Below are 12968 nucleotides of genomic sequence, written 5' to 3'. Positions count from 1 at the left end.
GTGTGTCCAGTGTGGGGTGGTATGGTAGGGGCTATTTTTGTGTATTTGTTTGTAGATTTTTAAGTTGATAGTTTGTAACACGTATTTGTGTATGTGTGGCAAGAATATGTTGCTAAAAATCCCGATCAGTGGTCACCCATCCTGGAGCTATCAACTGCGGCCGGTTGATACGCTCATTGTGTTTCCTCAGATTGAGTATACGACCACGCCCCATCAAGCCACAATTATTATCCATGTTATTATAATTGGCTGTTATTAAAAAAATTAGAAGGAAGGGGCTTAAATTAATATGCTTATAATATGGCTTTAATATAATACATATATTTATCACGTTGATATCAATTGTATTCATGTTTTCATAATATGTTCTGCTAATTGAATTTCATAATCTAATAATACATAAACAAACTCAATATGTTAATTGGAAAATAGTAATACATACAGGTTATATTATTTGCTATATAAGTACTCGGAAAAACTTTTGTATTAATTTATTGAGTTTTGATTGACTAACTAATTGAATATTAATTAAAATGTATAGACAATAGACATGTAATATTATAATTGTTATGTTATATTATTATTATTACTTGTAATATTACACCATATTTATGAATACCTACCTACATAATTGTTATAAAAATATTTTTAATTAATAAATAAAAAAAATATTATTTAAGAAATATTATAGTTTTACATTTTTATTCGTGTAGGAAGTTGGATCTAGTTGATTCATGAGAGAAATATAATCAGTATTTAACGAAATGTTCGAGATAAATTTTACAAAAAATTTTGAACAACGAGAATATTTAGACATTATTTTCATTAACAGAAGTTTTTGACAAAATTAACTTTAATAATAACCGTAGATTCATAATTTGTTTATCAAATAACTATAATATTAATATTTTTAGAAACGATAAGATTTTTAAAATATTTTGGTATTTTTCAAGATATTTATAGATATTTATAGACATTTAAATATTTTTTTTATTATTTTTGATTCATATATGTTTGATCATTCAGCAATTAAAAATATCAAAGTAACATTGTCACAATTTTTTATCTGTTATTTTAAATTGTATATTATGTATACATTTTTAAATATTTATCAGCTACATATGAAATGTGAATAAAAATAAATAAATATTCTTATACCCTCAGAAAAAATAGTATCTACACCACCACTGTGTATTTAAGTTAAACATTTGAAAAACTTGGATATCTAACCGAAAAACAACCTTTCTTTATCTAGTGATACATTACTATTATTATAACCTGATTCAAAAATTATTAATCGTAACTCGTAATGTCATGAAACGTATTGCCATTAATGTAAATTATGGTTTTTATTATATACACAAAGTAATTTTCATTGCTGTATAAATTGTGAACATAATGTGAATGCTCAACCTATTTACACCGTATGTTATACTTGTCGGTTTCAATTTATAAGTTCATTACAATAATAATAATATAATAAAAATTGTATAATACATTAATATGTAGGTATATGTACCTACTACCTATATGCGATGTTTTTGGTAAAAATTTATTCAAAATATAACTACGTTTAATAAACGTCGTTTATTACTATTTATATAATTACTTAAATAAAATAAAAACAAATTTTAAAATATCATTAGAAATATAGATACTGACCGACGACCGCACACATCAGAGCGATGACAATGTTCATTCCTTTTTTGTTTTTTAATGGCTATGTTTTATGTGTGTGGTTGATAATATTAATGAATTTTGATTAGTTTTTTTTTTTAAACATAAACGTCGTATATAAAAACAAAACTGCTATTTAAACTGTATCAATAAATTATACCAAGGTTTATCATAGTCAGAATATACACTTGCATATTTATAAATTATGTCATAATTTAAACTGTGTGTCTGTGACTCTGTGTATTAATAATAATTAGGCACATAATATAGAATAGATATATAGTTTAATAATATTATAAAACATTTTATGTATTATCATACATATATAAACTCCCAATATCAGACACGACTATCAATACGAGATTAGCAATTCGCTTATTATAATAGTACACTGGTACAACAAGCCAAATCATTGTATTTATCATATTATCAAACATTTTTCTTCATAAAATATCAAAAATTGTTTTTTCATTAATTTACTATATGTATATTTAGTGCAATAATCAAATATGTTTATACATATTCTATCGTCAAACCTAAAAGACATTTGAACAATTGAACATTACTGTAGATTATTTTAATTTATTATTGTTGTATCAATCATATTTATTAAATATAATATCATAATTCATAATATATAAATCAATATTACAATACTTCCACATTTTTAAGTATACCTACACAATATATGATATAGAGTTATAGGTACCCATTAAAAAAATAATTAATAATAATAATAATAAAAAACCATACACGTGTATCCAGGCCGTTATATTATTATGAGAGCTGCGAATAACGCTTGTTAATAATACATAATGTATTTTCCTTTAGTTTTCCGTGAAATACATTTTACCAAGCATCTCCATTTCCCGTGGTGCAAATGACAGGGATACGATGGCGGTAATAACCAAGCGATCATATCCTTAACGCCGTTTCTATACTAAGAACACACACACACACACACACACACACACACACACACACACACACACACACACACACACACACACACACACACACACACACACACACACACACACACACACACACACACACACACACACACACACACACACACACACACACACACACACACACACACACACACACACACACACACACACACACACACACACACACACACACACACACTCTCTCTCTCTCTCTCTCTCTCTCTCTCTCTCTCTTCTCTCTCCTCTATCTATCTCTCCTATTCCTCCACTCACCACCTACCGTTGGCTGTAGGAATGGGGATTCTTTTTCGTTTTGTTTTAAGGTGGAGAAGTATAATACAGTGACGGGTGGTATCGATTGTCGGCGGTGGCGGTCAGACGGTCAGGCGCGCGCGCGGCATGCCGTGTAATGCGGCGGCGATGTAGACGCGGGGTGGGCGACGAATCGTAGACCACGCGCGCTGCCGCTTGACGCCGTCGCCAGTACCAAAGGGTAGGTTTTGACGGTTGTCTTGGCACGCCGACGGCGCAGACCGACCGCCGCCGAACGCCTATGCCGCCGACGAACTCGCCGACAGGCACCGAACACGGTCGACGTCATTCACGCCGCGCCCCCGTTGCCGCGTGTGTGTGTTCGTTCGGGGTGTGTACGCTCGTGTGTACGATCGTTCGTTCGGGGTGTGAGCGCCCGTCGTTTTCTCGACACTCGATCGCCACCGACCGTACGACGATAACGATAACGGCCTGTACTCCGACGGCCAACAAAACGAGTGTATATGGTAATTATAATTTTTATTATTATTATTATTATTATTGCCGGTTTATTACATACCTAATTATTTTATACTTACTGGTTTCTTTTCAAAACTTCTTTAATTTCGACCTCGTGCTTTACATTATATCATCTCACACGCATTCCACCGTGATTTGCCATTAACTCGTCTAATACAGTCTACATCACACCACATCCGTCTCTAACACACGTTGACGGCGTAACGAAGTTACCAGAGTGAATCGGCTTGCAGTGCCCGAGTACCACACGCAACCGTGACCACGAACGACCATAACCATCACGACGAGGTACGAACCCGTGAACGCGCGGTGGTGGCACCGCCATCGGCGGTAGTAACCGCCACGTTGTACAAAATAGCCGTTGCCGCCGCCACCACCGCACACGGCAAACATGTTCAACTTTGCCAGTAAAATGATCAACAGCCTGATGGCGGCGGGTGATGACATGGTCACCGGCACCGATTCGCAGCAGCCGCAGAGCGCTGTCCACCGTCAGCAACAGCACCAGCAGCAGTTCCAACAGCAGCAAGACTATGGTGGTGGACGACCTGGAGGTCTGTCCACCACGGCCAGGCAGTACGGCATGAATCAGCAGCAGCCACCTCAGCAGCAGCAACAGCGTGGCATAGCCGGTGGTGGGTACTCACAGCAACCACTGCAGCAATCACAACAACCGAAACTCCCGAGACAGCCGTCGCAGCAATCACAGACTAGACTGCAGCAACAGCAGCAGTCGCAATCACAGCCGTCTTTTTACCGTCAACAGCCACCGGCGCCTTTGTACAACACTGGCAACACCAGTAGTGGAAGGCCGTTGTCTCAGTCATCACCACATCAACAGCAGCAGCAGCAGCAACAACAACAACAACAACAACAACAACAGCAGCAGCAGCAGCAGCGGCAAAGGCAACAACAACAACAACAACATCAGCAACGTCCCGGTGTCGCCGGCATGGGCATGCCGGCATTATCATCAAGTAAGTGCGATCTTCGTTTTAAGCGTATATAAATGCTATTTGAACTGGAGGGGTAACGTGGGGATGACGGAGTCACTATTATTTAAAAAATATTAAAACATTTCAGTGATGTGCCCCTTCTAATATTATTATATCCTAATGCCGGGCTGCAGTGAAAATTGATTACCTAGCTTAAATTTTTAAACGATTCATTAAAATTCAACGGACCAATCGTGGGCCACTAAATGATGCTCAAGTTAGGAACCGCTCTTATAGCTCATAATATTATATTGATTCGTTTAATGTTTAGTGAATGTAGTTCATGCAACCCGACGTTCAAATTTTCGGTTATGATCATTTTACTTCACTTTTGCATCCTCTTTCGAATTTTTTTCATACTCAAACAATGTTATTGTACACAAAATAACTGTAATAGGTTTACCCGCCTGCTTGTAATATTGTTGTTACAGTAATATTATAAAGTTACATATTTTTATCACTATACCTATGAATTATGCATAATTTAAGCATACCTACCTATACCGTGGCAGCCATCAAGCGAGCTCATATTATAGGTACTGTATTATTATAAATTCATGGCCGGGGCGGGGTGAGGTCTATGCGGTCGCCGCTACGTCTGGTGTACTTGCTTACGTATATACAACGTACGGCGGCGAGGGAGGCAAGATACGATTTTGCCATCGTGTTGTATGTGGTACCATCTGAGACACACACACATATATATATATATATATATACGTATAAAGTTCTTTGGCACGCTAAAGTTGGATGCGTGACTTCGACTTTGGTTCTACATGCGACACGCGCTACTCCATGCCGCACCGATCAGCGGTCACACATTATGCCGTTCGCGTCTACCGCACATACGGTTCGGCACTTAGCGATGAACGCGCTTCTTCTGTCTTCTTATTCGTTCCCTTTTCGGGAGAGCAAACCCGCATCCACCCACATTGCGCCATCAACCGGCATTTGTCTGTAAACGATGACATATATATATATACTATATATGTATAGCTGTACATTAAGAGCCGCGGGTTTTCTACACATATAATATAATACGTCATGTTGCTTGTTCTTTTCGCGGTTGTTCCCCCGCGGGCCAAACGGTAGCTATAAATTACCTTCCACTTATCAATAATAAACCAGACATAGAGCAAACGATGGCTATGTATACCTCAGATAAAATCTCGACGTAGTTAGAGCTTTCGCACGCAACATTACCGTATACCTACCTACATAATAACGTCGTATTATCGTCGTAAGGCGCATTGAGCGTCCGATTTCGCATGGCGCAACACGTTGTTCTGTAGAGCTTGAGCGACTGCCATCGAACTTAATAATAACATATCATATTTTATAATTTCTCGTCTAGAGTTATCTTTGCACTCGGGGACTTAGATTTTTATTAATTTTTTTTTCTTTTTTAATGGTTTGAAAACTATATTATATTGGAAAATCCTATTTTTTAAATATCGTTCCATCATGACACATTATAATATTATTTAATATAAACATCTGAAAAAATATGATAGTTTTATTTATTATATAGGTGGAACCCTCAATCTCGAGTATCGAACAATTTTTGACTGATTTAGGTTTTATGTTTAGTCTGTACACCTTAATAAGTCCTCCAAATATGTTTATCAAGACTATCCAATCGTTTGATGTTATGAGGCCCTCCTACAAAATCCTATAGGTGATTTGGATTGGCTGTTTAACCCTTAAAAGCTCTCTATTTGTCTGACAAATCCTCGAGTACGGTTCAGTAATACGGAATTCTGTTGATGCTAATTATTCAGCTCTACTTGAGTGAGTTCAACGTAAATGTGCATACTTCGCTGGCTGGTTCATAAAAATGTCATGTACACCCCCAAGACTACTCATCCAGTCACCCATTTTCGAGGAACTTGAGCTTGACCCGTCAGCTGATCGAAATTATACCTCCAACTTAAGGTTTCTACAGAAGTTGTTGACTGTACGTATAATGATTAAATTATTTTCCGAGATAGTTCAAAGTTCAAGGTAACAACTTGCCACTGTGCTTCTTATCATGTACATATACCACCGTGAGTTATCGTTCTCACTCGACACGAAACGACTTTTGGTCCAACATTTTTGTTCTGGTTTTATTATTAATATATTGAATGTATATTCAAGCTGTAATTATATTACCAACTCTTGTAAATTTTTACTGTTGTAATTACTATTCTCACTATCTCACTGTGTTTGAAAAATCAATCGGAAGCTCGTTTACCGATAATTATAATAATAATATGTTTAAAAAATATAGTTTTTGAACCATTGGTTTTTTTTCATTCGTAATGGTTGATGAGTTAAGATGAACTTGACTTAATAATGTATAACTTGAAGTCCAGTTTAATATCTCTTAGGTCTCAATTTATACATTTGTAGATACTGTTACATGTAGTGGTGTAGTTACGATTTCTGAAACGGATGGGAGGCCAATAAAAAACCTTATGAAAATTAAATTTGTATTGTTTGCACTAGAGATAACTTTTATGCATATATTATTATATGACTAGATATCTACTATTAGAACCGAGATTAACAACATTTTCTACAACTTTTCATTTATTTTATTGTTATGTCTAACATTTTTATTCTTCTAGTAGATTTTTTCTATAAAAGTGGTCAATAATTTTTGTCCTACATTGTCATATTCGGTGAAAACATGGCCGGAGTGGTTATGACCGCCTATATATACCGTGTCATAAAGGACAGGTCGCATATCGCATAATAATAAAATATACGTGTAGTACATGCAGACAATACAAAAATATAACAACCATAACTGTAATAACTCAATCGTCCTAATAAATATAATAGTTAGACTACGACAGTTTTAAATATGTTCTGAATATTAACGTGATCCTAAGTAATTCCGATAGTGCGTGAGTAAAATCCACCTGGGTTCCAGAAGTTTCAATTGAAAAATGTCTATTCTGTTACTGCAGTGTGCGAAAACGTTCATTACGCGCTCACAATTTTTTGATTGCAAATGCCAAAAGCTGCTTGCACTTGTCAAGGGACTCGTCAGGTGCGTCCCCAAATTGTTTTCTGGATGATAGATAAAAAAATGTTAATAACTGATTACGATTCTCAAATTGCACCGTGTCACGAAATTTGTTCGTGCTGTCGGCTAAACTATAATAATATTTTTAATTTAAAATCTATTATTATATAAGTAATCAATTAACTAGGTTTCTTTTTTAAATATTTACATCTTCTTTTTATTCCTCATCTCCTCCTGGTTGACGCCACTCGGGGGGGGGGGGGGGGTCATAATTGAAGTGACTAGCGGCGCAATAAGATTTGTACATCAATAATAGAAATCCAACTGCTTTGACGAATCTTATGTCATCGTCGCAATGCAATATATACACTACACTTAGGTCTATGTAATAAACCCACTTATCTTCGTCACGTACACTTTTTCATACACCTTTTTAGTTTCTCACGGTGCCATTATATAATTATGTCCCTTGTAATCGAAACTGATGCGTTTTGTTTTCAAAGAAGACTGCGTCGTATATATTATATGATCACTACAACCTATAATAGTAGGTATATTATAAGTTACAACGATTGTGATGATATTATTAATTTTTAAGTGGAATTAGTCATATATTCGTTAGTAATCATCACTTAAGCACGATGGCAACGAGTAATACTTGAAACTTGCAATAACATAGAGCATAATATTATCAAAACAATAGACTATAACGATTGGCTGTCCGGGATATTATGTCAAAGCTCGTAAAATACATAACAACCCTCCTCCGTAATGCACTACACCTCGACGAAGAGAACACTGGAGTGATCTGTACATATTATTATTTTACGATAAACCCCAGCCAACATTTTTACATTTTTCCAAAAATGTTACTGTAATATTTAGTATAATAATATGTATAAGGACACTATTTATAATTATATATATTTTTTTAGCTATCTATGAGACGAGAACTGTGTTGAATTCGATGCCTTTTGTCAAATATATAATGTAAAAAAAAATTTGACTTTTGTCACGCGCAAATTGTAATACTGTTATATAATACTTTTTATCGAACCACCAAATTCGAAGTAAACGTATAGACAAGCTCGCTTTTGGTGTGGTGCGGATACAAGCGGCAGTAACTGCTTAGCAGTTTTTGCTGTTATTGTGACGCTATTTCTCATCATGATGAGTGTACTCGAGGACAACGACATGTGTTACGAATGTTATGATATCGTTATTGTTTTTAATAATCGGGTGTGTAATGTTTCTAGATAAATAATGCGGACGTGCGGTTGTTCAAAGTTTTATGGAAAGTGCATATTATTGTTAAATTTTTTGGCAACCAACACAAACATGTTACACGGCTTGAAATAATAATATGCTATGTGTTCGTATTAATAAAATGAGTTATAATGTAACACGACCAACAGGGCTGATCCCCTAAATCCTCGCTTATGAAAATAACTAGACATTATAATATTATTTACTCAGTACTTTTTTAAATTTAAAACATATTTGTAATTAAACCTACACCGGTGTGGCGCATTCAGTTTAATTAACGTCATGATGTGTAATTTTAGTATACATAACACTCCCACACGTTAGAATATTTTTATGTTTACTAACGATTTATAATCTGTAATTGAAAAATGAAATGACGGAATGTTGAAAATTTAATAAAATCATTACCTAGTTAAAATAATCTACTTTGACGTGATTATTTTAATCAAATGTGTAGCTGATGTTTAAACTAATCAATCTTATGATATTTTCATGGGTGGTATAATTGTTTCTATTGGTCTAATAAACCAACTGGATTAGGTAGTATAAAATGTTCAATAGGCAGTAACGCAGGACTTCTAAAAAAAAGAATCGAGCTGAATGAAAATATAACGGATCCAAGCCTCTCATGCAGCCACAAGTCTACATTTTTTCGTCGTCTATAGAAAAACGATTGGTGAAAATTTAATTTGTTTAAAATTCAAATGATACATAAATAACTCAATGCAATGAAATTGATACTAATTGATATTAATTGGTACTTATTTTACGAAATTCAATTTAAATAAAGTACGACGACGTACCTACATATTATTATCAATATACCATAACATATACTCGTACATTATACCTATTGTCAATTTATAGGCATTTACTAGGTAGTTAAAAAACTAATTTTTTTAAATTTTTTAACTTAAGCAGTGAGTTAATTTTTTAATTGACTTAAGAACTTAGCTATGTTTATAGAGTATTTAAATAACTTGATTTTTTTTTAGCTGATTTAAAAATATTCCAGTTTTAAATAAAAATAAACTTATATTATGTATTTTATTGACCAACAAAAATGATAATGGTAGATATTTCAAATACTTTATTGTTTTCTTGATAAAATTGTAGATTATATATAAGTTATATAAGTTATATAAATATAATATAAAATTATATACATATAGATGGGCAAAAAATACTGTTTATGTGATCCACATATCAATTAAAAAAAATTAATTTAATTTTTTTTGAACTACCTAAGGCAAGTTTGAATTTTTTCTTTAAACTTTACGATTTAAATTTATTTTTAGTCAACTATCAACATCTAATTTAACGATATTTTGATAACTTGATTTAACTTGAGTAATTTATTTTCATTAAAGCTTGCTCATATTCGTAAAATATTTTCTATAAAAATATGACGTATTAATTTATCCCTCATTTTAATTAAGTATATATATAATCTGATATGAATTGCAAATTATATTATAGCTGTTCGGCCACAGAAAATTTTTTTTAAATTATTTGTTTGGCCGCGAACTGACTTAAACATAATATAGGTTTTGACGCCACTGATGTAATTGGACCTCTATTGTAATGTTTTGTTTGTTTGTGTTTTAATTTTAATTATTTTTAATATCAAATATTTTGTTTAATCAAAACACAACTAAAATTTTCTTGTATCTTCTTATTTTATTAATTTCTATCATCTCTTTTAATATTATAGACTTGTACCTACGCATTTATCTCGTATTGTATTGTATTTTGCATGGGTTATTGCTGATATCGCAACAAAAATAAAGTACATTTCACACCATTATAATATGTTGTATTATAAACTGAAGTTATGGTACGAAAAGGGTGGAATAAAATAGCAATTGATGACGTTCGGAGAAACCTTTTGGAGTATTATGCGATAACAACCAACATCTAGAGAACCGACATCAGTGGTGGTATTGGGAATAGGTTTATATAATGCTACACTGAGCCACGAAAGTGTCAAAATGTCAACATTAACGTCGTCGAGTTTAAATCCAGCATACTAAAAATAATAAGATGATAATAATAATATTATATAATGTTTGTACATTGGCGGTATATTATTACACCACGCAAAGTATAAGGGTAGTGGATGTATGATATTATAGTAACCTTAATTTTTTTTTTACTACCCTAAAGTTAAAAGAAAAGAGAGGGGTAAAAGTAAACGAAATAAATCCATCGATGAGATGATGATAATATTTTAAAACTGCTGAGATGTTATTTTAAAAGTAGGCACCTACCTACCACCTAACGCTATATCAAAAGTTGTCTTTTATGCGATAAAAAACTAATTTCTATCAATCGATCAGCTTAGTAATGTGAGGAGATTTATTTTGTAGGTAAATTTTACGTTGAGTTCTTTTTTACTTAAAAAAAAATATTACCCCTAAGTAAGTTCAGAATAACTGTCAAGTCAATATTATGTAAATTTCTAATGTCTTCAATTCATTTTTGTGATAAAATCGAGAATTTCCAAATAATTTTTACGGTGAATATGTTTTAATAATTTATTTTTTTGCTTTTATAAATTAACTTTTTAAATTAATATTTAATACACATATCGCTGGATTTAAGAAGATATAATTATGTTTATTTTATTCTCGTGTATTTGAAATTTCATAAATATTTAAAAATGTAATTCAATTTGAGTAAACATTTTAGAAGATCTGTATGTTTTGTCTTTGTCTTATAAACCTTATTTTAAAAATTTGTGTGATTTTATCTATTATGAACTTTAATATTAACATTATTTTCTAGGATATATGGCAGGTTGTTATTGGTATCTTATTTAAAAGCATGTTTTGAGTATTTTAAAATTGTATTTTTTTTTATAAATTTCAAAATAATCATTACAAAATTTAAACATTAATAAAAGCCTTGGAATTCGGAGATTTCTTGCATATGTATTTTTTTTTTTTTATCAAAATACATAGGAAACATGGCCATTTGTATTCAGTGTTAAGTACATTTGTAGACACGACATAATTGTGTAGTTTGACTAATTTATCCTGAGCCGTCGAATTGATTTCAGTAAATTTCGAGCTGTTGACCTTCTGTGAATATATGATTTTTCGTCATAAGGACAGCACCATATGTATCACCCGTTCTCGTGGTTCTCTTTCGTCATCAAATATGAAATAACTGCAGTTTGTAAGGTGAGCGTGACCTATTCGATATCGGTTAATCGTTGTTTCTTCTTTTTTGTTGAGTCTGGGTTTTTTTCCATAGATTTACAATTGTTTTATTTTAATTCTGTTGCATGTTTTGTATTAATAGGTTGTCAGCGGAAGTGCTATTAATTATGCTTTAGATAATAACTTACCTTTTATAATACTATCTTACTTTTAGATATTGTATGATTAGTCAATTCTCTATAAATAAAAAAAGACAACAGGAAAAAATGATAGTAAAATATAATTGAGTGAACCTAAAATTTGTCATGCCTCAAGTTTGTATTACATATTTAATACTATTATTACTATTACGCTCTTAAATTCAGCCACCCCGGCAACTAATAACTAATTAATTTACCACACGCAGAGCATTTAATAAGAATATAGTATAATATATAGTTACGACTTGCGTGTACGTATTGCTTTCTCCGCTTTAAAACACTTTGCTAAATAATCATCTGCAGTGTGTTCAGCGTATATACGACGGAGATGTGACATTGTATGCTGCGATTGGCGTGAATCAGATAGATTTAGCTGTCTATGGGTTAACAGGGGTGTATACTGTATATTATAAAATATTATGACAGCTGGGGCAGCGGTAGTGGGTATAGTGGGTGCGGGTTGGCTGGTAGGTTGTATATACACCTATACGCATGAGGTCGGCGCCATCATTGCATCATAAATACGAGTGTAAAATAATTTAATTACACTGTGGCAAACTAACGCGAATCGACAAAGGTACGACACCAATACACTGTTGTTGTAGAAGTAGTAGTCGTTGTTGTTGTGTAATATAAATTATGGTGGTGTTTGTAGACCACCACTGTTGATATTCAACGGATTTCTGCGAACAGCGAAATTCAATTATCCAAAAAGTTCAATCGTTCAGCCGCCGTATTACAGTCGTCGTGCCCCGGGGTGTTGTGGAGGGGTTAGGGCACAATAATAATCAGCAACAGCTACGAATAGCTCCCACCGTTATAATATACCTATTTCGATAGATAATGATTCACCAAGTATGCTGCTCATCCCATCACCACACCACCGTAATAATAATATGAGTTTA

At 33.2% G+C, this 12968-nt stretch overlaps 1 protein-coding gene across 4 annotated transcripts in view; it reads left to right on the top strand.

Annotated features, from left to right (window-relative positions):
- The first annotated feature begins 3224 nt into the window (after positions 1-3224).
- Positions 3225-12968, top strand: part of LOC107168779 (uncharacterized) — a 132315-nt gene continuing 122571 nt past the window's right edge. Inside the window, exons 1-2 of one of the 4 annotated variants that reach the window (XM_089218074.1) lie at positions 3225-3409; positions 3582-4399. In XM_089218074.1, the coding sequence (XP_089074200.1) occupies positions 3814-4399 (586 nt within the window). In that variant the 5' untranslated portion in view covers positions 3225-3409; positions 3582-3813. Of the gene's footprint in view, positions 4400-12968 lie in introns of all 4 variants that reach the window. The other 3 variants (XM_089218073.1, XM_089218075.1, XM_089218076.1) reach the window with 3 other exon arrangements.

This window comes from Diuraphis noxia, unplaced genomic scaffold, assembly GCF_037042655.1.
Source record: "Diuraphis noxia isolate RWA-SAM2 unplaced genomic scaffold, SU_Dnox_SAM2 contig0001, whole genome shotgun sequence".
Taxonomy (NCBI): Eukaryota; Metazoa; Arthropoda; class Insecta; order Hemiptera; family Aphididae; genus Diuraphis; species Diuraphis noxia.
The sequence above is the reverse complement of the archived record's forward strand: the minus strand, read 5'-3'. Positions and strand labels throughout refer to the sequence as shown.